At 39.6% G+C, this 23331-nt stretch overlaps 1 protein-coding gene across 1 annotated transcript in view; it reads left to right on the forward strand.

The window, feature by feature from the left end:
* CHRM3 (cholinergic receptor muscarinic 3) overlaps nt 1–23041 on the forward strand; it is a 73934-nt gene extending 50893 nt beyond the window's left edge. Inside the window, exon 2 of the mRNA XM_040599421.1 lies at nt 21192–23041. Within this exon, the coding sequence (XP_040455355.1) occupies nt 21211–23013 (1803 nt within the window). The 5' untranslated portion in view covers nt 21192–21210 and the 3' untranslated portion in view covers nt 23014–23041. The remainder of the gene's footprint in view (nt 1–21191) is intronic.
* The last annotated feature ends 290 nt before the right edge of the window (nt 23042–23331 follow it).

A 23331-nucleotide genomic window follows, 5' to 3' on the forward strand; every position in this document is an offset into this window, starting at 1 on the left:
ATGTTATGAATGATAAACGTTATTATTTCACTGGGGTTTTTTACCGTTTGAGGGGTGGGAGGTATAGTGTTTCTGTAGTTAGGCGAAAAAATCCAAATATTAGTTGATAGTGAAAAAATGTATATGTTACACCCCACTGTTGGGATCTTTATGTAATAAATTTCCAATAATTTATTAAGAACAATGTTTTAAACACACTCTGATGGACGTCAACAGTAAAATAGAGTATCAGCAGGATTTATTTCCTTGGACTGTTAAAAGCACCTGTGTAAAAACAACATGTCAATCAAAGTAACTTCTGTTTAGTTTTAAAATTGCGTAACATTACATTCAGGTTTCTTTATTTTTCAGGCCTATTAGTCATGACTCTGTGTGTGGTCTCTACACTTTCTACAAACACAGTAGATTTAGGCACGTTAAATCTATAGCAGGCCTAACTAGATTTAAGAACATGCGTGGACTGAGAATTTAAATGTTTTTTCTGAGTGAAGACCATATTTTAATTAAGATCACAAGTCTGAAGGTCACATCATGGATTATCTAATCCACATTCCTGTTTCCATCAGAGAATTCTCTTCAGGAATGCATTGTGCTCCCCTCTGAAGTTTTAAAGGCTTTATGGTGGTATCACTGCAGCTCTGGTTTGGACAGTGATTTGATTTGGTTTGGTTTGCCATGATGTGGTTTGGTTCGATCTCCAGTGAAACCTTATTCTTGGCCAACCTACAGCAATATATAACATTGGGTGATAATTTGAATAAGAATTCAGCAGATCAGTTGGCAATAGTAATTTTGTACAACTGTTGCTGAAGGAAGACATATCAAAATCTTGGAAGAGGACTATTAAACATGACTACAGAAACAAAAATATGTGTTAATCCTGCATATAGGCAAAAACATGTAGGAAACACCTGTCAAGCCGTACACCAGAATTTATTTGTTAACAATACTTGAAATACCTGGCAGGTCTGGGCAAGAAACAAGTCAACCTCTGGTTTGCTTTTTTATCTATCTATCTATCTATCTATCTATCTATCTATCTATCTATCTATCTATCTATCTATCTATCTATCTATCTACCTCTGGTTTGCTTTTTTATCTATCTATCTATCTATCTATCTATCTATCTATCTATCTGTTTGTTTGTTTGTTTGTTTGTTTATGGTATAGCTGTGTAACAGACCTCCATGCAAACTTCTGCTTGCAAATGACTTACACATTCTATAAAAAATAATAAAGGAATTATGAGTTTTAACAGATCGAACAAAATCCTGCTGTCCCGCGGAGGATGTATAAATAGCAGTGAAGATGCAACTACCTGAGCCCACAGGCCAGTGCAGAAGGTGTGTGTAGGGCTGAGCCGCAGAGCACTGAGGAGCTAAATGTTTCCCAGTGGCCCAGCTGGTGTCATCCATCCACTCCCTGACTGCTACACATAGTTCAGGATTAAACCATCTCTATTTGTCCAGTGGCGAATTGCTACATGACTGGTTGTCCTTTTCCTTCTCTGGTTGCAAAAAAGCTAATGGAGATATGCGGCTGGTTCTTTTAAGGAAAAGAAAATAATTTTTTTATGTATATGCCCCATTCACTCACATATTGGCTTGCACAGAAGGTCAAATATCAATCAAGCATATAGAAAATAACAAACTTTGCAACATTATGTTCCTGCTGGGCAGTTAAATTGTTGAAAATATAGCAAACCTTTTTGATGCATTATATATTTTGTGCCGTTTTGGTTGAGTTTATTAATGATTTTTTCAGAATCCATTCCATAAGCTACAATTCTAAACTGGTAGGGAAGCAAACACTTCTACATAAGCAAGCATATTTGAAAATGTTTGTTTCCTGTTGAGTGCATTTTGAATGAAGACATAAATGCTGTCCTTCATTTACTATGAGTCAGGCTTAATATCATTTTTGCAGAAAAGAAACAATTGAAAAATAATCCCCCTTTGCCACTTTACGCTTTATGAACATGCTTGCATCTGTGTGCTATTGGAATAAGTCACAAATAAGAACAGTAGGGTTTTATTCCTGTTTTGTGTGGATGGAAATGAGTGGAAAGAGAAATGAGGGGTTGATACGAATTTGCAGAAAAATCATATTAACACAGCTATAAGGAAGCTCCCAAGTTTGTGTATGTTTGTAAGAGATTAGGGTGAAGATCTTACAGCAAACAGAAGAAGAAAATGATTGCGAAGAAACCAGGATTGTTTGTTTTTTAAAAGGCTAAATCCAAATATTAAGAGCATGATAGTGCGTAGCAGCCTGGAAGTGGAGAACTTGAGTTGTCTAATAGAAGCCTGATGAGGACAGAAGGGTCAGTCCCGACAGCCTTTGAAGACAGGGGACTGACTGTCTGCACTCAGAGCCCATGGGAGTCTCCGTGCAACAACCCTTGCAGATTAAATTTCAGGCTGTATCGGTTAACAGCAGGCACATATAGAGACATCTTGAAATGAAACTGAGCTGATAACTAGCAATTTATTAATCCAGCTGATGGCAACTTTTCACAACCCTGAATGATCTGGATTTCCCCATGAAGTTTGCTTGCACTCTCCATGTCCGCGGCACTGAACATGAGCAAAGGGAGCAGAACTGGGGTCCTGTGGGGTGGCTGTTCTAATCAGGTGGGAGAACATCATTCAAGAGTCATGAAAGTATCGCTATTCCACCTGGATTTCTCAAGTCAGATTTCATCTAGACATGCAAAGTAAGGTTTGATATTTACCTGGCTTTAGGGAAAAGGTCAAATTATATTAGCTATTTCCTATAAGCTCTAAGGAGTTTTCTTTCGAAGGCATGAATATGTCTTACAGAGTAATTCAGTTGGGACTTGGACATCACAATTAGGTAAATGGATTTTATACCCATTTATAAAAATGAGGGATTAATGTGACTTACAGAATGACACACCAGTGACTTCCATTAGGAACAGAGCCCAGAGCAGCGTATTGACTTCTCTAACCACACAGCACTGAATCTGTCTGTGTGTACATGCACACACAAGGGGCTCTGTGCTTAAATATGTACAGGGAAAGATGTTCCAACAGGTCTTTTTATTGGAAAGTGTTGGGGTTTTTTGCAAGTTCAAGGAAACCAAAATGGTTTGTTGAGTTATTTGGAAATTTCTTTACATGTTAGAAGAAAAAAAGTAACTTCTAGAGAAAGAACCGTTGCCACCCACTTATAATATGCACCTACTAGACAGTTAAGTAATATGAATTTGCTTGCATTTCATGTGTTTCAATTAAAGTGAATATTACTTGATGGAAAAATCTGCCTTGAAGAGACCTTCTGCTAGAGGGTTTTTTTTTTTAAACTCCCTAGGTTTGCAATAAGACATTTTTATTTGATACTGATGTATCTGCTTTTTTTGAAAAACAGTTTTGAGTGAAGATTATAGTATTGATACAGATCAGACTGGAGAGGATCAAGTACTTGATGCAGCCAGGAAAATGAATGATATATATTAAAGGGAAAGGGTAGTGAAGGGAAAGACACATGCAATTTTTCTCCAGTTATGGCTGAAATGAGGCATCCCAGAACCCTGCTCCGTGTGCGTGCATATCCGTTACCCCCCTGTGTTTTTTTAGCAGTGCTGGTTTTCTCTGCACCTATGGCTTTAGGCTATCTGGTGCTCCCTGCCTCCGACCAGATTAAGACACTCTAAGTGCAATCAGCTGAGATGTGGTTACTCAGATTCATGGCTTCCAGGTCTCATCTCCTGTTCTTCTGGTTGCCTTGATTTCTGCCCTGAAGTTTCAGTGAATAAATAAAAAAACCCTAGCAAACATCTCTGACAGTCTCGAGTGAATTCTGACCCGCCGTATCGTGAGGCCCGTTGCTGGAAGTTCCTTTGTGACAATTACCGCACAGCATCCCTCCCAGCAGCGCAGCCAGCTGAAAGCAGTGACGTTAGCACCCGGGAGTTCAGACTGCACGCCTGAGACCCTGCCACGCTGGCTTGTCATACCTGGTTCTTTTTGGCAGGAGCAAAGAGTAAAATCCCAGCCTTTCGTCTCCTTGGGGTAACAAGGGCTCACAAACGGCGTATTACCTCTAGACATTTTGTGCACTGTATAAGGCACAATATTCCTGAATCTCTGATGGTGAGCGCCCTGTAAGCCACATCCCCATCATTCCCTCGAACTCTGCTGTATTAGAGACTATTATGGCTGGCAGTTTAAATGCCTTCCGTTTCCCTTCTCTGATACTGGTAACTTCTTTCTTCCTTTTTATCTCAGGGGTTAGGTGTGCACCCCATTTCCAGCTGACCTTCTCTTTGCCCATGCCAGCAAACTTGCATGTGCATTCATGTCTCCAGTTTGTCTTTGCAGTCTAAATAATATTTAGGTTTGTTTCAATCTTACTTTTTTATTATTTTTTTTAATTATTTTTTGCATTACAAAATAAGAGAGGCAAGAAGCATTTCAAATGTGCTAAATTACTCAAATGGAAAAAAAAAGTTGAAATTATAAAGTGTGTTGAAATAAACTGAGTGTGAAATCTTGCAGCGTTGGAATTAAGGACAGTACTTCCAATTACATCAGCATTTATTATTGCCCAACTCTCACATTTTTACAAGTAGAACACGCATTTTTATTTCTACTTCTCAGAAAAGCTTTTCCTCTGCTTTATGAAAGGAAAAACAAGTGTTGATGAGTAGAGAGGCTCTAGTGAAACAGTAATTCATCTAGGTCCTATAATTTGAAAATTATTTCTAATAGCAAAAAGCATGTGGTTTATTATGCCATTTTGAATAAGGTCATGGGAGTGAAACAGTAGAAGCCCTGATTTCTGCTGACACTTTGCATCTCAGAAATTGTTTCCTCTGGTACACTAATGAATCTTTTTCCTTTTTTGCCCTCGTCTGACACAATTTACCTCTACCTTGGCAGGAAAAGTCACTTCCTCCTGTGAGTAAATGAGTGATAAAGGACAGATGAAAGGGCAGAAATGTGCAAGTGCCATCAAACCCCTCATTTTTTAGTTTTAATACGCTGCAGCTGCAGACGTAGAACATTTCTCCTGCAGCTGAAAGCACAGCCAGCATGGGAATATTGATAGGTTTACGTGGAACCTAAAGAGTTGCAGCTTAGTTGTATTCACTAATAAACTGGAGCTTGGAGGATACTGACTCTATGAGTATGTTTTCAGCTGAAAACGTCATGAAACAGCAATAAAGGTTAATGAGAGGGATAGGTGGGGAAACAGAGACATTTGGAAAAGCAAGCTCAGATCAAAACAGGCTACATTGAATGTTCTCCATTTCAAAAGCGAAGGTAAATGTTAATACATAGCAGAGTGACTGCGATCCAGAACTGTCCCTTGTGGACACATTTTGCCTTTCGAAACTCTTACCAGTTCTCTGGCGACAATTAGTATTGTTAAGTGTCAATAATTAAGTTAGTGTTACTTCCTTCAAGATCTTGGAATTCCTGTATGCATTCATAATTTCTTACTACAGTAGGAATGCAGATAATCTGAATCTCAGAAACTGGGCCATGTTTTGTGATTAAGGGTAGGATTTTTTAAAAAGCTACAGACACTGGATGCTAAATGCCTGTTCAAATCAATAGATAGTTTTCAGTGATGGCTAGGTACCCCAATGCTTTAATTTTCATTAAGCATTTAGGTAGAAATTATATTTTTTGGCACATACTATTGAGAATGGCTGGGAAATCCAGCATTTTGATGATAAGTACAACAAAATATCCAGAAAATCCTGCTGTGTGCTATATTGATGATAGAGCATTTCAATTAAATCCTTCAGTGGTGCAGACACAAAGTAAATTATAAAAGCTCCCTCATATGCCGTTACACCTGGGCTGATCCCCCTTACTTTTTCCCCCGATAATGTTTCAAATCTGATATGATGGAGTTTGTCACTACTGGAGTGCCCATACACGTGATAGCTGGTTCTGACCTAATGTAGACCAAATGCACCTTTAAAACATAAATAAATCAATAAATAATGCATGCTTTAGTGATGCTAAGTAATGTACATTATTGTTTTAAAACAATTGTATTCAGGGACCAGAGCAGTGTTGTTTGTTCTCTCTCTGCTCAGAGTTGCTACCCGTTTGATGCAAATTTAGTTTTATGTCTCCCCAAAACATTATTTTGGCTGTGCAGACTTAAGCAGCAGAGGTCCATCTGGTGTAAGTACTTGGTCTCTGAAGGGAGCCAGCAGCCAGTGGTTATGGATCCACCTACAAGCAGGACAGGAATACCGAGCTGCCTCGACTTTGAAAACCTCTTAAACATGACTTTCAGCTGTCACACCACCGCACCACCGTGTCGTCGTTTGCGCTCTCTGGTCAGACTATACTACAGTGATGTGGGTCCTGCATTCCTATTCACAGCTACAGTTCAGTTTACGGTTACAAATTCAAACTAGTTACCTTGTGCTACAGGGAAAACGATCCATCCTCCTCATGTAAGTGAACTTGTCCTAATATGTCTTCTTTGAAAGCTCATACTGTTCAAACAGTCTGAACAGAGTTGAACTGGCAATATAACCAATATTGAAGAGGAGATAAGCCTTTAGGGCAGAGGCAGGTTGGACACCATGTTTACACTGTTATTTATTTTGGTGGAGCTTGAGCATCATGTTGTATTTTATGCCCTCAAATATCTCCTTAGCGTTTTTTGAAAGAAATACCAAGAGCTCTCTTAGACCATAAACTTAAAATGCTAAGAACTACTTCCTTCCTGGGAGACTAGGGGTACGTGTTGTTTTAACTGGCCACTGATGTGAAATTTCTCATGATCTGTAGAGTCATGAGGGATTTATGACATAGACGTTTTTGTATATAAGCAATGTTGAGCTCTGCTGCAGCACTACCAAAGGAAGCAAAGCAGGGAAAGGTGTATTTTATTTTTTTTTTTTGTACATCTGAGAACAATACATTGAAGTGCACAGAAGAGCTCAGGATGCAGAATCCTTGTAGCTACAAGGATTATAAAAAAATCAAAACCTACTTTGCTGGAAACACTGTGCATAAATATAGCGGCTCCAGCACATTCCGACACTGTTCAGTCTTGCCCGGCTATTGCTGGAAATAATCATACGATGCAACAGTGTTTGACTTCTTGAAGTCCAAGGTTTTTGTAAATGTAACACAATAGCCACATGTTCTCTTTCATAATAACATGGTTTATGCCTTGCACATCACTTCTGGGCTGACCCATGAAAATTACTAGTTATTACTAAAATATGAATGTCACTTAAAGAGTAAAGATAAAGAAGCCAGTCAGGATGTGAACTCTAGTCTCATACATGTCAGCACAGAGCCACTTGAGGAGCCAGCTCCAGTTTTCCTTCCACATGCCCTCTCCCACTGTATTTCATGCACATACGGATAAATCCAGGCGGTGCATTTTCCTGGTGCCCATGGGTTTCAGATACTGTACACTCGCTCCCTTTCTGCAACAGCTGCTCCCCAAGCAGCAAGGAGCCACCAGGGCTCCCAGCTGAGCCGGCACCAGAGCCGGTCCCTTAGCTGCCTCTTGCTATCACTGGGGGAGATCGTTTTATCAGATGGGCCACTGCTTATCTGTGCCTTTCTTCTGCTACAGCAATTCACTGTGAGAGAATAGGCATGGGAACAAGTTGCTTTTCTTCTTCTCATCTGTCGTTTTTAATGTCTTCTTGCTTTGTGGAAACTGAGTTTTCCCCGCCTCCTTTGTTTCATAAAACAATACTGTATCAAAGAGGTCCCATGCAATGAGTATTTCAGGAGCAAGCATGGTGGATTTCCTGGGATACTTGTGGCAGCCGGAGGGACAAGAAGAAGGACTTGACTCAGAGGCTCACATGTTTGTTTGCCTTCACCTGGCCTCAGCTCGCTGTGCCAAGTCACTGGCTCCTCCATAACGCCTGGTCTCTTTGGGAACCTGATTCTCTTTTTAGCTCTGTTCTTCATTCTATTGTACCAAGCATCTGTGATTAAATCTCAGTCTCAGCTGAAATGGTGTAAAACTGAAGTAACTGGGTGAGGGATTTTGAAAAAAATGCATTTTTTTTTAACAGAAGGTGTGGGTTTCCTGAAAGTCTGGGTGGCTGTGTGGCTTCTAACTTGTCTTCACCAAGGTTATTGCTGGTATTTTTGCTGTCACACATATGAGAGATAAACATTGATCTGTTTATAATGTATGCCAAAACAACTCTGTGCACTCATCTTGCTCTGTAAAATTCTGGTATTATTAACAGAAACCTTGTTCTTCCCTTCCTACTCTTTGAATTTGTATTTCTGCTGTGTCAAACAAAAGTTTAGGTTCCTTAGGATGGAGGCATTTTTTTCCAGCAGCTCTCAAACAATTCTTTTTCTTGCTTAATTTTGAATAATTAATTATTGAACATGCTTATTTCTGTAGAAGAGGGTTACGAGCCCTAGCTGTTCTTGACTTATTCATTCCATTATACCTGGACTCCTAACTATAGCTGCGGTTATACCAGCCTCACTTTCTTCAAGAGTAAGCGGCGAGGGCTACCATAGGAAGAGGGAAGACTGATGACAGAGAATCACTGCTCCAACAAATGGAAATGTCTTTTTATTCAAGCGATTTTGTTGCTACTTTTAGATATGGGAATCCTTATCCCAAAAGAAATGATTGCCTGCATGCCCTTCCTGCCTTCCATGCTAACTTCAGGTTCCCATAAAGGGTTATCAAATTGCATCTTAATAAGCTTTTTACCATGCCCTGCCTATCCAGTTGTTTTACCTTCTGTCATTCCTTCCTCTGTATTTTATAATCTGTGTTCCTTTTATCTTTATCCAGATTGTTGTTGTTTGTACAGTGAAATTTCGTGCAGGGCTCCGGGAGCTTTTAACACACAAGCATTCACCGGCACATGCAGTTTACACTGATGATTTGTTTTTCCCCTTTTCAGTACACCAGCCCTGGGTACAAACCCTAGCTGCACCTCTTCCCCTCCAACCCCTGCCCCACAGGGCAGTTTTTTTAGAAGAACACAGTGGCACTGCAGTACCAGCTCCTCTCTGAACACAACACAGGGAACCAGCTCACAAGTCTTGCAAACTGGGATGGGAATAATGAATTGAAACCAGCACTGGGAGCTGTTGCTCAGGTCACGTAGGCAAGCAAGAGGCAGAGCCTACACTGGCCCTGCTACAGCAAACCTCCCGTCCTGCAAGAAATGGGAGGGGACGGCACCAAGAGCAGCAACTGACATTTCCATTTGTCCCTTGCTGTGATGTCCACCAGCAGAACTCCCAAATCCATTTACCTCATCTGGAGTCTGTCTGGGGTTTGCTGCAGATACTTACCTAATTAAGACTTCTCAGTCCTAGGAGCTTTTACCCACGTGGACCACTGTAGGGCTGCCAAGAAAGGTTAAAAAAACAACAAACAAAATAACTTCCTGAATGGTAACCAAATAGGAATAGGTGGCCAGATAGACCCACAGCAACCTGGACGTACAGACCACTGGCAAACAAAAGCATAAAACTGGGTCAGCTGGAAGATAAAGGCAGGTGAATGAAGGAAATACTTAATGAATCATTAATAATTCTTTTTTTAGGGCAATGGGACTCGGTGAAACCACAGAAAGCATGCATCCCTGTTCATAGTTCAAGCATTAAAATTCCTTTGACCTTTCAGGGCAGGAGGCATTTTTTCTAGGTGCAGATTCTTCTCTTTCTACTAGCTCTCCACTTCTTTTGTGGAAGTAACGTATTCAATACTTGCCATTTGAGCAACCCTGTCAAAGCTGGGAGAAATATTTTCCTTCTAATTTATCCGGGACTCCTGATTTTAAGCTTTTTGTTGATTATCCTGGACCCTAATGTGTTTGCAAAATGCAGGTTTTACAGGCTTGAAAGAGCAAATCCAAATAATCGTGAGTCCACTTTACCTTCTTATTTTAGAAGCAAAATCCTGTTACTTAGATAGCAACCTTTACAGCTAATGTAATTGTATCTCCATGTCTTTCTATTTGCCATGTCATAATGCATGAATTCTCAGAAGCAGCAACAAAGAGGGAGTGCAGAGTATCATGAGTGTGTTAGCTAGATAGCGAGAAGAAAACTTGTAGTGTAGTAGATGAATATATAGTGGCTGAATTTAAAAATGGCTTTTTTTGTTGGTGGAATTATTTTAATTAGAAGCATTGAGATGAAAACTTGCAAAGATACAGTTCAAGAGTGTTCATTTTGCAAAACTGCAGATATATAAAGTTGAGGAATGCCTGTGAGTTACTAAATTCAGCTTTGCAGTATCTTTTTAAGGTAAGGTGATATTATTTTAAAGATCTGCATAAGTCAGTCCTCCTACAGTGTGTGGAAACCCTGCGATAGAATTAGGAATACACTTGAGTACCTCATTTAACTTACTTAACTGACCTTCCTTTTTCTTCCTCAGCCTTGTGCCCCCTTTACCACATAACTACTACAGCCATAAGGCAGGAGGTGTTACAGAAACGCATGCACTGCTGTGCAACTGTGATTAACCGCTGGGGCAGGTCCATGCTGGACACTGAATAAAATCACTGCTTTGTGAGTGTGTGTTCTTTATATTAGAATGGCTTTTTTAAGACTGTAGCTTCAAACTCTTGGGATATATTTCAAGTAGGCAGAAAAGGCAGATATTCAAGCAAATAAATACAGAGCAACCTAGTGAAGTGCTGGTAGGAAGAGGGCACTGTCACGGGGGTTGCCAACAGGCATTTGGGTAGAATAACTTAAAATATTTTTTTCATTACCGCCTCCTCCCTTTCTGTCAGGACTATTTTCATTGCGCATGTCTCCATTTATCTTGCTGTGTAACTCTAGACAAGCAAACAACCAAAAAAAGAAAAGAAAAGAACAAATCCTGAAAAAAAAAAACTAAAAAATATTATAACATTGGAGCATTATTTACTTACTTGTATTGGAGTGAAAAGCAATTGCTTGCAGGCATTAAAATCTGCAGTGCCTTCTACCACTGATTTCCCAGAGACTTTACAAATTCCTGGCAACATGCCTACAGGAGGTCGCAGTTTGGAATGGGCCGTTTTGATTAAGTTACAGAATTCCCCCAGGACTTTCAGATATGTCTAGTCCAGAGGGAAAAAAAAAAAAAACCAAACAAAAAAAACCCAAGAAGATATGTTAAGCTACAGCACAAAACAGTTTTTGGTAATTTGGCTACTATTTTGATTCAGACCAATATTTGGATGATTGCATTGCTTTTAGCTGTTATCCCTATCAAGGAATAGATATAAATTGGTTGGTTATAATTTCCATGTATAAGACACAGGATTTATGGAAGACTGGTTAAGCTTTTGTTACAGTCCAGACTTTTGTTTCTGAATAACCCTTGTGCCACCTAGTGGGGATTAAAATCCACCTTTAGACAGATGGGAAGGGACTTAAAATACACCAGTGAGTAATGAAACAGTATTTGCACAAATATTTCCAGTGACACGTTGAAACAAACAATTTTCCCTTTTTAAAATAATATTTACCAAGGTGTTCCATTGAGGTAAAAAATATTCCATTTCAATTATATCATAGCATTTTGTTTATAACTATTAAAGGAATGTAATCTATAAAAAGGGCACACACAGACCTCTTTACTTCCCTGGCAATAGCTTCATTCCTTAATAAATTACTAGCACATATGCTTTGATTAAATTTTCAGTATGAAAGGATATCCCCAAATCTCAGACGTTAGGAATTTCTATTCAGTAAAACAATTGAATAAATATATACAATGAAAATATTATTTTCTGACCAACTGTGCCAATCTTCATTTGACACCAAACAAAAATGCTTTAAAAGCATTATTATGATTGCATGATTTAAAGCATTATGTAGAAAAAAAATAGTAATGTGATTAAAAATGTAGTATTCTGACACAAAGTTTCTCTCATAAAATTTTCTTTTCCGTATAAATAGTTCCAGTGTCCAAATATATATATAGATTTAATTAGCTAATAGCTATTTCTGATCAGTTTTTCTCTTCTAGCTGAAACCTCTCAGCGGGTTGGTGTGTTGTTTTGTGGGTTTTTTCTTTCAGCTTTTTAAGTAAACCATCTGTCCAGTGTGGGAGTGTTGGTTTTGCCACAGTAGATAGCAATAATATTTCAGTCACCAGAGCCAATAACAATAAATTTCCCTTAATAAGTGTTTCCTAACAGTGTTCAAGTCACTTTGTTGCATCTTATGTAAAATTGCCAAACTATCCATCACCAACAGCTATAGTAAGTGGTCTGCATTTATAGCACCTGCATGCAAAGCCTTAGTTACTGTAGAAAACGCAGTGGTCAGCGATAGTATAATTTAGAACCTTTTAGGATTCACCTAGACTCAAGAGAACTTTCAACTCATGATATTTAATACATTTAAATTATGTAAATTAGAGAACTTTCATATAATGGGACCTGACTGCAGATGAACATGACATCTGGACCAGAGGCTTTGATAGCTCTTTCCCAGACCTTGATGCAATGACAAATATTTTTTATTATTTTCCCTAAATAAATAACAAAGCAGAGTTCATCTGCTTTCAGCAGTTTGTCAAAATATGTCTGAGATTCGGCTTGAAGTTGACGGAAAATGAAATGACCTTCCAAAAGAAAAAAAACAAAACTATTTTTGAAAAGGTAGAAAATCAAAACTGTGGTTTGAGGTTTTATTTATGTTTTTTTAGTTTGGGCTATTTGTTTTCCCTCCATGGAAAGGATTTCCAGAAAGAGGATATTTTCCATTTTCAGGTTTCAAGGCTTGACAACATTTTGTCATTTCCTTTTCTTCTTGCAGACAAATGAAATCGAGAAGAGTGTTCCAGGTGAACCTCTTTAAAGCTCAGTGTCCGGGCTCTCTGTCTTCTTTGATACTTGAAAAATGTTTGTACTGTTTTCCATTTTACCCTGGTGGTATATTGTGTCAGTGAGCAAACAGTAAAAGCAAAAATGTGTCAATTTCAAAGCATAAACAATTAATTACTTTCTCTTAAAGCAGTTTAGTTAAAGATAGTAAAGAGGTCTTCTGATGAGGGCTGTTGTTCCCTGTAAAGGTTCTTAAAGGCAAATATCCACATTAAATATGGATTTTAAATGCATGCAAGGATTACTGAAAGTAAGGCTGGATTACAAAGATAGTTAAAATTTTCTTGGTTTATCTAGCATTGGTTACAAGCTCTTCTTGATACTAATTTTCTCAAACATGATTAATTTTTTAGTGAAGGATGCCATTTTAGTAAAAGAGGATAAATTCATTTAGAGGGCTTGAAATCTTTTTCTCTCTATCTAGGCACGTATTTTTCCATGTCTACTCAAGATGTTCTGGCATTTATCAATATCTAGGAAGACAACATAGTTAAGTGTAAGAATTCCCATTATTTCATGTGATCAACATTTTAATGTGATTTTGAAATGCCTCATTGGGAGGATTATCTGTGGAGTCAATGGACAGTATTTCATACAGAGATAGCAGAGTGCACGGTGAAATTTTAGATCGTGACTTCAATGCAACATTGTAATATATAACAAAATATGAAGTAGTATTATGTTGAAAAGTGTATATATAATAAAAAATTGAAATGATGTCTTTAAGATGGGTAGGTTTTAATCAAAGGATAAATTATGCACCCCTCATGCATAAACAAGATTTTTCAATGGCTGGTGTTGTTCTTCCATCGTCTAATATCATGTTTAAATTCAATGTAGCAACCAACCCTTCAGCCCAGCCTCCCACAGCAGAGCCAGTGGGTTGCTCAACGTGGGTGAAACTCTCCAGAACTGTTTGGAATTCCCACTACATTTCAGAGCACATGTCCGTTTCCTCCAGTGTCAGTTGGACAAATGCGATGTAATTCTAATAGAGCTGTCTGAAAGAGAAACTGCCTGGAATTTAAATAATCTCTTCATAAGAACACACCTCGTAGATTTAACTGTTCTAGGTGATAGTATTTACTGTAATGAGCAGGACCTGATTTGCTCTGCTTTTCAAGCATTCAAAAATTGTAGAAGCATCCAAGCTCAGGCTTTTGAAGGTTTCACTTTGTTCTGTGTGAGATGTTCAGACAATAACCGCCCAGCACACGTGCCCGAGCGAGAAAAGTGCTGTTCCTTCAGCAACTCTGCTGCTCCTACACGTGATAAACCTTCGCTGCCCTTAGGCCATATCACTACTGAGATTAGTAGCTCATTTTGGAAACTTATCCCTGGAATCATTTTAGAGGATTTCAAGACAGGATTATTTTGAAACTGAAAGCCATGGAGTGAATGAGTATCGGGTCACTGAAGCTAAAGAAGTAAATCATAAATAGCACAAAAGAACTTTACTTGGTAAATGTGGATATCTGTTAAAGTCACTGTCCTTTTAACTGTGCAGCCTAGGATGTATGTCATATACGGCATGTTTGGAAAAATTATGCAAGAGAGTTTTACCTTTCATGTAACAAATTCAGTCTTAAATGGGAGTCTTACGTGCAAGGGATCAGCATTACGCATCTGGATTTTTGAACAGATGCAGCGTGTCTGAGATTTTTTTGCTTTTCTGGTCCCAGTGGTAACAGTATTTATTCTTTCTTTTGTAGCTGTGTAAATAAGCAGATCTTTCCACTGAAATCACCGGCCATTAGAGCACATTAGTATTCAAAGCTACATTTCTGTCATAATGTAAAAACCCTCAGTGAAGGGTTAATACCACATAAGTAAGGTGTTTGGAAGAGCAAATGTTGTAAAAGCAAATTCAGTGTAAGCAAGCCAGGTCTGCCGTGGGTGCTGCAGGTACAGCTGGGCAGTGTCTCAGTCCAGGTAAAGGAGATGGTAGATATTTGGCAAAAGCTACCTGGCAAATTAAGGCTTAAAAGAGGCTCGTTGCATGGCCCAGCTTTAGATACCGAACTTGCTGGCTGTGTCAGGTGGGCAGTCACAGGTGCTCCCAGTGTGCCATCCTTACGCCTCCCAGTAGGAACACCTGAGTTACCATCCCCCTGCCTCTCCTCCCGGAGGGATGCTCCCTTCTGCTGACTGCAGGGCAGCAAGGGAGACAGGGCACAGAGCTTGGTGCTGTTCATTAGGTGCTCTAGACCCCCTCCAAAGTAACAAAAACAGCACGTAAGATTAAAGAAACAAGTTCCTAGTTTGCCCATGCTAGACTTCACACGCTAACAGCAGCGACACAGTAAGAAAATATTAAGCAAATCTAATTCATTAACTACAAAAGCGATTTTAAAGCACGGACATTAGATCTTAAGTAATTTTAGTAAGCATAAGCAAAACATCTTTATGCATGGAAAATGGAAGAGCTTGGGTTGAAGTGTTAGTGGGGTATGTTTGACTGAGCTTTATCTATATCGAGTTGGTATCTAATTAGTGAAAGATACAGCCTTTCCTTATAACAGTGTCTGGAATAATGTGACAAAAGTATGTGTATATATTTGCGCAGATATATGTGTGTGTGTATATACACATATATCTATATATACATATACTTTCATCTGCAACTATATATATGCATACTTTTTCACATTATGTGATAAATATATTTGTATGTATATATTCTTATGTGTATATGTACATACATATAAAAGTATAAAAGTGTATCAGTTACTTGTGTGTATCTAATGTGAATGTGTAAGACAATGGCCAGGAATTTCATAATGGGATTGATTTCTGTGCCTCAGGACTCTCATTCTGCAAAGATGCAAAACTGCATTCAGTGTAATATATTTAATCTTCAGTATAAGTAAGTCATGATAAATCTGAGCTGCTGTTCACCGATAATAACACTGTGCTTGCTGTTATCACATACACATTAATAAGGAATCCTGTATCTTGTGCTACACTACCTGCAACTGATGTGATCTGCTATATAATAAATGTAAAACCATGAAGGCTAGCGTGTATACTTGCATCTTCTTTTTTTTGTTTGAAGTTTTTAGAATTCTTTATTGTATTTAAAAAAAAAAACAAACACAAAAACTGTTATTTGAAAATTCATTATATGTAATCTTGGGAATAATTTCAGCAGAACTTTAAAATTCATATATATTTTTATTTTACCAAATACTACTTTTGGAACAAAGCACATGTGCTAGTTTAGGTAAAGGCTTGGATTCTTTATGTTAGAAAACATTTTAATAATTCACTGCATGGAGTTCTCTGATGTTCAGGCTAATGTGTATGCAGTAGCAGTGCAGAGGAAAATGGAAAAATTGGAAATATAAGGTAAGCCATTTTCTTGTCTGTGCAAATGGATGGGGTGCAAAATTCTTCAGTTGTAAAGAGTTACTGCATTTGAGCCCACCTGTAGCCAAGCCCGTAGTGTGCCATCTGACTTCCTGGAAAACATGTCTGGGAAGTCTTTAAAGACAGCAAGAAAATGGATTTCTCTGCAAAAATGGCGGTTGAGGGTTTGTGAATAGGAAGATTTAAGGAAAGGAAAAAAACTGATAAACAGAAATGTGAAGTATTCACAAAACTGCTGAAATATATATGCAGAGAGAAAGGAAATGCTTTTCCTACTTTCTATTTATCATTATTTCTATTTAGAGGAATATGCAATGAATTAGACTATTGCAAAAATTCAGGCTTTCAAATCTGTGGTTTATCCATGTATTGAAATTAGTGACCATTCTGCAGCTTCTTTCTCCTTCCTTTCCAATGGGTCTCAGTGGGATGCCTAATATCTCAGACCCTCCAGTGCAGGGGGCAGAGGTACATCAGGCGGGGTGTATGTGGAAGTTTGTACAGCCATTCCCTCGTCTGTACCTTTCATAAGCTCTTGCTATAAAGCAGAAACAAGAACCAAAATACCCGCAAACCACAGTTTAGTAGCATAGCAGTAATCTTAGGTAAGTAATTATATATTCTTGGGCTAAAAAAATTCTCCTTTGTTACTTCCTGGCTTGAAATTGTAATGTAGTTTATCATACCAGTGATTTGTAAACTCTTATCCTGGTATATAAACCTATAATCATCTCACAGTTTGGCTTGTTTGCCTCGCTCAGGCTGTTTGCTTTGCTGAGACGTTTGTGGCTGCTCTCCCACTCGCCCGCGTGTCATTCTGCCGCTGCGCGTGGTGGGCTGGGCAGGTGCTGGCCGGCTGCACTGCAGATCACGCTGTCCTCGTCTTGAATTCAGGACGCTTTCCCTGTAGCACTCATTAGAGAGAGAGCAGAAAATGCACAGAGTCACAGAAACATTTTGGTTGGAAAAGACCTCGAAGATCGTCAAGTCCAACCGTTAACCCAGGGCTGCCAGTCCACCACTGAACCATGCCTCTAAGCACCGCATCTACACATTTTTTGGCATGGCAGTTTTGGAGATGATGGATAACTTTGTTTGCTTTGGCTTCCTAAAGGAAAGAAAATCTAGTTGCGCTGCTCTGGTGTGTTAGGATGGTGGCAGTGTTTGTTTTGTTTTTTTTTTACATGCAGATGAATGTATGGAGGACACTTTTTATTGAATGAAATGGTTTAATTACAGGGGCTTGTAGAAGAGCCAGAATAACAAAGACTGGTCTCTTCATCCTGCTAGCACTCCTGTTTTATCAGATTCTCCAGTCAATGCAGGTTCAGGGGTCCCTTTAATGACTGAATTGTTTCAAAAGCGGAGTTCCAGCTTTGCAGGATGGCGCTGAGCAGCAGGGAGCTGTTGGTGGGTTGCTCTCAGTCTCTCCTCTTCCTCAGTTACCGGACTACTAAGGACTGTGCAGGTTTTCCTTGAAACATCGGCTTTCAGAGGAGTTCCTTTGAAGTCCAGGAATGGGAGAACTGACCTGAGAAATAAAAGTTTAGTTCCAGCACTTGCTCGGCATCTGAAAGACTGCGGCTGAAGTACTGCTTGCCCAGGCTCCCTCATGATAAGTCTTTTGAAGCACAGCTTTTCTGAAAGGATTTATTGGTTAATTTACATTGAAACTCCATTTCAAAGTCTGCAGTTAAACAGAATTCACAATTGTTTTATGGACATAGCGATAGATAGTGCAGCATTTACATATTAATTTTGCAAGAATATTTCTGTCTTTTATGCGGTAGGTTCTTTTGGACTTGCAAGGCTAACAGGTTAGTTTATGGTTGTGTTATGCAACGAAAATGAGATGTACTACCAAATTGTCAACTATTTATATTCCTTAGTAATACTGTTATTTCTACCATCACTTCAAAGTGATACTTTTTTTTAATTCTGTGTCCTGTAGTGAAAATTTCATTCCCTTCATCAGTATCTTCTGCCTGGTACTTTCTTGTGTATTAGAAGATACCAGCTTGCCTTTTTTTATGAAAAAGCAGCATTTTGATATCATCGCCATTTAAACTTACCTGGCAGACTTCTCATTCCATGCTTGACTATGGTGGCTGTTACCTTGTAGGGGTTTTACAAGTTTTACATGTCAGTGGAGGAGTTGCTTCCTGAATTTCATCCTCTGTTCTCTGTCCCTAACGTCAGTGAAGGAAGGCCTGCACCCTATAACATTAATCATTTCCAGCATATATTTAACAAATATAATTATTTCAGATTTCTTTCATACTCTTCTGGTTTTGACCTCCTTCTGTGTGACAGCTCTGGAGAAGATGCCAATAAGACAGTTAAAACATTGCAAGACAATGGTTTCCAGCAATCCTGTTTAGGTCAAAGATTTTTTCCCCGGTGTGAGTAACCACCCTGGCCCATGAAGAGCTGGCAAGAGCGTTGTCCACATTTGCTTATGTGGTTGCTCACAAGCCACCTGTGTGTTTGTTTCACCCATGCATTGGAAGGGGCAAGCCAAAATTGAATACTGCTGTACTATCTTTGTCAAAGGAGAACATTATTGTTTCCAGGGTTTCCAGGGCCCTTCATTTGTAGTATTTGAGTATGTGGGATCTCCATTTTTGTAGGCGTTTTTATAGTCATCTTTGGTCAAGTCAAGGGAGTGAGCTGTAGGAGTGTGCCGGAGGGGGTGTGAATAAAAAACCAAGTGACCGTGCTTCTCATCCAGACCTCTGCTGCCTTGTTGCAAACGGCTTTCTGCAGACTTTCATTTTGTATGGTGTGGGCGGGATGAGCCTCCCTCTCTCACGCAGTGCAGGTTTGACCTCTTCAGCTTCTTTGAAACAGTAAGGTAGGGAACAGTGAAGGCATGTTGTTGTATGCTGGGTAACCTGAGATACACCAGCACCATAGTCAAAAGTAGTATATCTTGAGGAAGAAAAAAAATAAAAATGCTGTGTCGCACAGCTTCTCTAATAGATGGCAAGGACTGAAATTCTGTCAGAAAAGTTCATTTAGATTTTCTTGGGAAAGGAACAATTAAAATGGTAATAAATATGAAGCGTCTTAGAGGAGCAGCTTGACAAATTTTCAGAATGTCTTTTTTGCCCAAAATTTTATGCAAAACTGCACATTTCTGTCATATGAACTTTGCAAAGAAAAGAAAACTTGGAGTGTCAAAAGTTTTTTTCATAAAAGGTAGTTTTAATTTCAACCTACTTGGATTTTAAGAAAATAAAAATTTCATTTTTAAGAAAATCAAAGTTATCAGGGTTGGTTTGCAGTTTACTTACCATTTGTCTGTTTATAAATGGTTTGAGTTGCTCCAAATTTTCCATCTTTCTATAAGGAAAAGAGTTAAATTTAACTGTGTGATCTCCCAGAGCTATATTTACTGTTGTCATTATTATGTTATTATTATGTTCACATCCTGTGTGATATGATGATGAATGCAATAAAATTGAATTAGATTACAATAAGGCAGCATCATTGTAACCCTGTCTTCCTATTAATAAATAGAAAAAATAATATCTCATTTATGCTAGATATCAAAATATGGGAGGGGGTTGTGTTAGTTTCTGTGCGCGAGCTAAGGGCAGAGATTGTTGGTCTGTTTACTGCACACGCCAAAGGCACTGCTCCATTTAAAATCACATAGTGTCTTATGGCTTACTAACAAAGCCAAGTACAGTTCAAGGGAAAACAGAATCTAGAATTTAATTAAGGAGTCAAACCCAAACCCTCCTCTTTTGAATAAATATTTTGTGTAACACCAGTGCATTTTGATCCTTGTTATTATTTCATGCCATAACAGATTGACTCCTGAAGGATTCACAGTTACAAAGCAAATGCACGTTTCTTTGACAGCATCAAAATTTACAGTCAGTGATGGACTTTTTAATTAGAATTCTTGCATCCTGATGATATAATAGGTTTATTACAATGAATCTACTCAGTTGACCACCAAAATTAATAAAATAAGGGAAATGCAAAATTCTCTAAGCATGTCTTCATTTTACGTAAGTACTTGGGGAAAAGTATGAAGGCTTAATCATGAATCCTTTTCACACTTCTTTCCTCTTTTCCTGAAGTGTTTAATGATTGCTTTGACATACATCAGCCAAACATTTTTTCCTGACTCTAGAGACTGTGTTTTCAAAGGAAATTTTAACGTGTTGCCTCAAAGACATTTTGAAGTAATTAGATGCACAGAATCTTTAGTCCAAGTATAAAAATGTGCATGAAAAATGAATAGTGGCATGTGCAAAAAAGTGCTAGTGAGAACTTTTAGTACCTTTATCAGGTAGCCAAAATGTAGATTAAAATGAGAAGATCTTTGCAGCCTCACAGGTTATAGTAGCTTGACCCATGAAACGATGCTTTCGTTTGAGAAAAAAAAAACAAAAAAAAAAACAAAAAAAAAAACCCACAAAAAAACCCTGATGCTATAGTTTGAGAGAAGAGAGAATATTTTTTGTCACTGACTGTAGCTAGAAGCAGCAGAGGCTGGGGCTCTGTTCTGCTAGTGCCAGGGTGGCACTGGGGACCAGCATCAAATCGAACTTGGAGGATGCGTGGCGGTATGTGTCTGGCATTTAGCTTTTGAATGCTCCAGGATAGTGGCCTGTTGAGATTTAAAGTTCAGGGCAGATCCATCGGGGAGTGTTTTAATTAAGAATTAGAGTTACTGGGTATTTAATATACTGCAGGTTCAAATTCTTCTGGGCTTTTGGCTCTTCTGTGACTGAATGTTTTTAAGGAAACACTATGTGATGACTACAAAGAGCTCAGATTAATCACAGCTGTAAGCTGAGTCCTACCACGTACGTATTTGACTTGGAATGTGTCACAAACAACTTGGCTTTTAAAGACCACTTTCAAAGTGCTAAAGGGATTTCGTGTGCGCGTATGAGGGTGATTATACATGTACCATCTTCACCCGTTCACTTGATTTTTGTTTGTTTTTTGCCTGCTGCAGACTATGTCAGAGAGCCACAATGATCATGCAAAACAACAGTTCAGCCTCGCCCCTGTTTTCAAATGTGAGCTCCTTCTGGAAGAGAGATTCGCATGGACCGAGACTCCTTGATGAAGCAGCGTCCCTCATTGGCAGCTATGATTTCCCTCAGACCACAGAGAGTTTTCCCTTCTCCACTGTGGACTCAACAAACATGTCCCTAAATGCCACAAGCAAAGACCCTCTGGGCGGACACGCTGTCTGGCAAGTAGTTTTGATTGCTTTCCTCACTGGGATCCTTGCACTGGTGACCATCATAGGAAACATCCTAGTGATTGTTGCATTTAAGGTCAACAAACAACTGAAAACGGTCAACAACTACTTCTTGTTGAGTCTTGCTTGTGCAGATTTGATCATTGGTGTTATTTCCATGAATCTTTTCACCACATACATCATCATGGACCACTGGGCTTTAGGAAATTTGGCCTGTGATCTTTGGCTCTCCATTGACTACGTCGCCAGTAATGCCTCTGTCATGAATCTCCTTGTCATAAGTTTTGACAGGTATTTTTCCATCACTAGGCCACTAACGTACAGAGCCAAACGAACAACCAAAAGGGCTGGGGTGATGATTGGTTTAGCGTGGATCATCTCTTTTGTTCTTTGGGCCCCTGCCATCTTGTTCTGGCAGTATTTCGTTGGGGAGAGGACTGTGCCTCCTGGTGAATGTTTCATCCAGTTTCTAAGTGAACCTGTCATCACTTTTGGCACTGCCATAGCTGCCTTTTACTTGCCAGTCACCATTATGAGTATTTTGTATTGGAGGATCTACAAGGAGACCGAGAAACGCACCAAAGAGTTAGCAGGGCTACAGGCTTCGGGCAGTGAAGCAGAGGCAGCTCGCTTCGTACACCAGACAGGCAGCTCCCGGAGCTGCAGCAGCTACGAGCTGCAACGGCAGAGTATGAAACGCTCCACCCGAAGGAAATACAGACGCTGTCACTTCTGGCTCACAATGAAGAGCTGGGAACCCAACACAGACCAAGGGGACCAAGAGCACAGCAGCAGTGACAGCTGGAACAACAATGATGCTGCTGCCTCCCTTGAAAATTCCGCCTCCTCTGATGAAGAAGACATTGCTGCAGAGACCAGAGCCATCTATTCAATTGTGCTGAAGCTCCCTGGTCACAGCGCTATCCTCAATTCGACTAAACTACCCTCCTCGGAAGATCTGCATGAGTCAGGGGATGAACTGCAGAAATCCGACACAGAATCGAAGGAAAAGAAACCTAAAAAATTACATCCTCCCAAAAGTGTTCAGGATGATGGAAATTTCCAAAAGAGCTTTCCTAAGCTTCCAATTCAGCCAGGGTCAGCAGAGACAACCACAGCTTCTGATGGCATCTCATCAGTGACCAAGACATCTGCAGCCCTGCCCTTGTCCTTCAAGGAAGCAACCCTCGCAAAAAAGTTTGCCTTGAAGACCAGAAGTCAGATCACAAAGCGAAAACGAATGTCACTTATCAAAGAAAAGAAAGCGGCACAGACACTCAGTGCCATTTTGTTTGCCTTCATCATTACCTGGACCCCATATAACATCATGGTTCTGGTGAACACCTTTTGCAAATGTATCCCCAAGACTTTCTGGAACCTGGGGTACTGGCTTTGCTACATCAATAGCACGGTGAACCCCATGTGCTATGCACTGTGTAACAAAACATTCAGAAACACTTTCAAGATGCTACTGCTGTGCCAGTGTGACAAACGAAAACGACGTAAACAGCAGTATCAGCAAAGGCAGTCCGTCATTTTTCATAAGCGGATCCCTAGGGAGGCTTCATAGAATAGTATTTTTTAACCAATTAAAAAAAAAAAAAAACCAAGGCGGGGATGGGATGGGGTGGGATGAGACAGGGTGTGATGGGATGGGATGGGACAGGGTAGGATGGCACAGGATGGCACAGGACGGGACGGGATGGGATGGGATGAGATGGGATGGGATGGGGTGGGGTGGGGTGGGGTGGGATGGGACAAGATGGGACGGGGTGGGGTGGGGTGGGGTGGGGTGGGGTAGGGTGGGGTGGAGTGGGAGGGTGGTTCCAGGGTGCTGATTCAAATATTTAAACATCAAGACATGAAAAGCAGCTGCCAGGCTTATGTA

This window comes from Falco naumanni, chromosome 6 (assembly GCF_017639655.2).
Source record: "Falco naumanni isolate bFalNau1 chromosome 6, bFalNau1.pat, whole genome shotgun sequence".
Lineage (NCBI taxonomy): Eukaryota > Metazoa > Chordata > Aves > Falconiformes > Falconidae > Falco > Falco naumanni.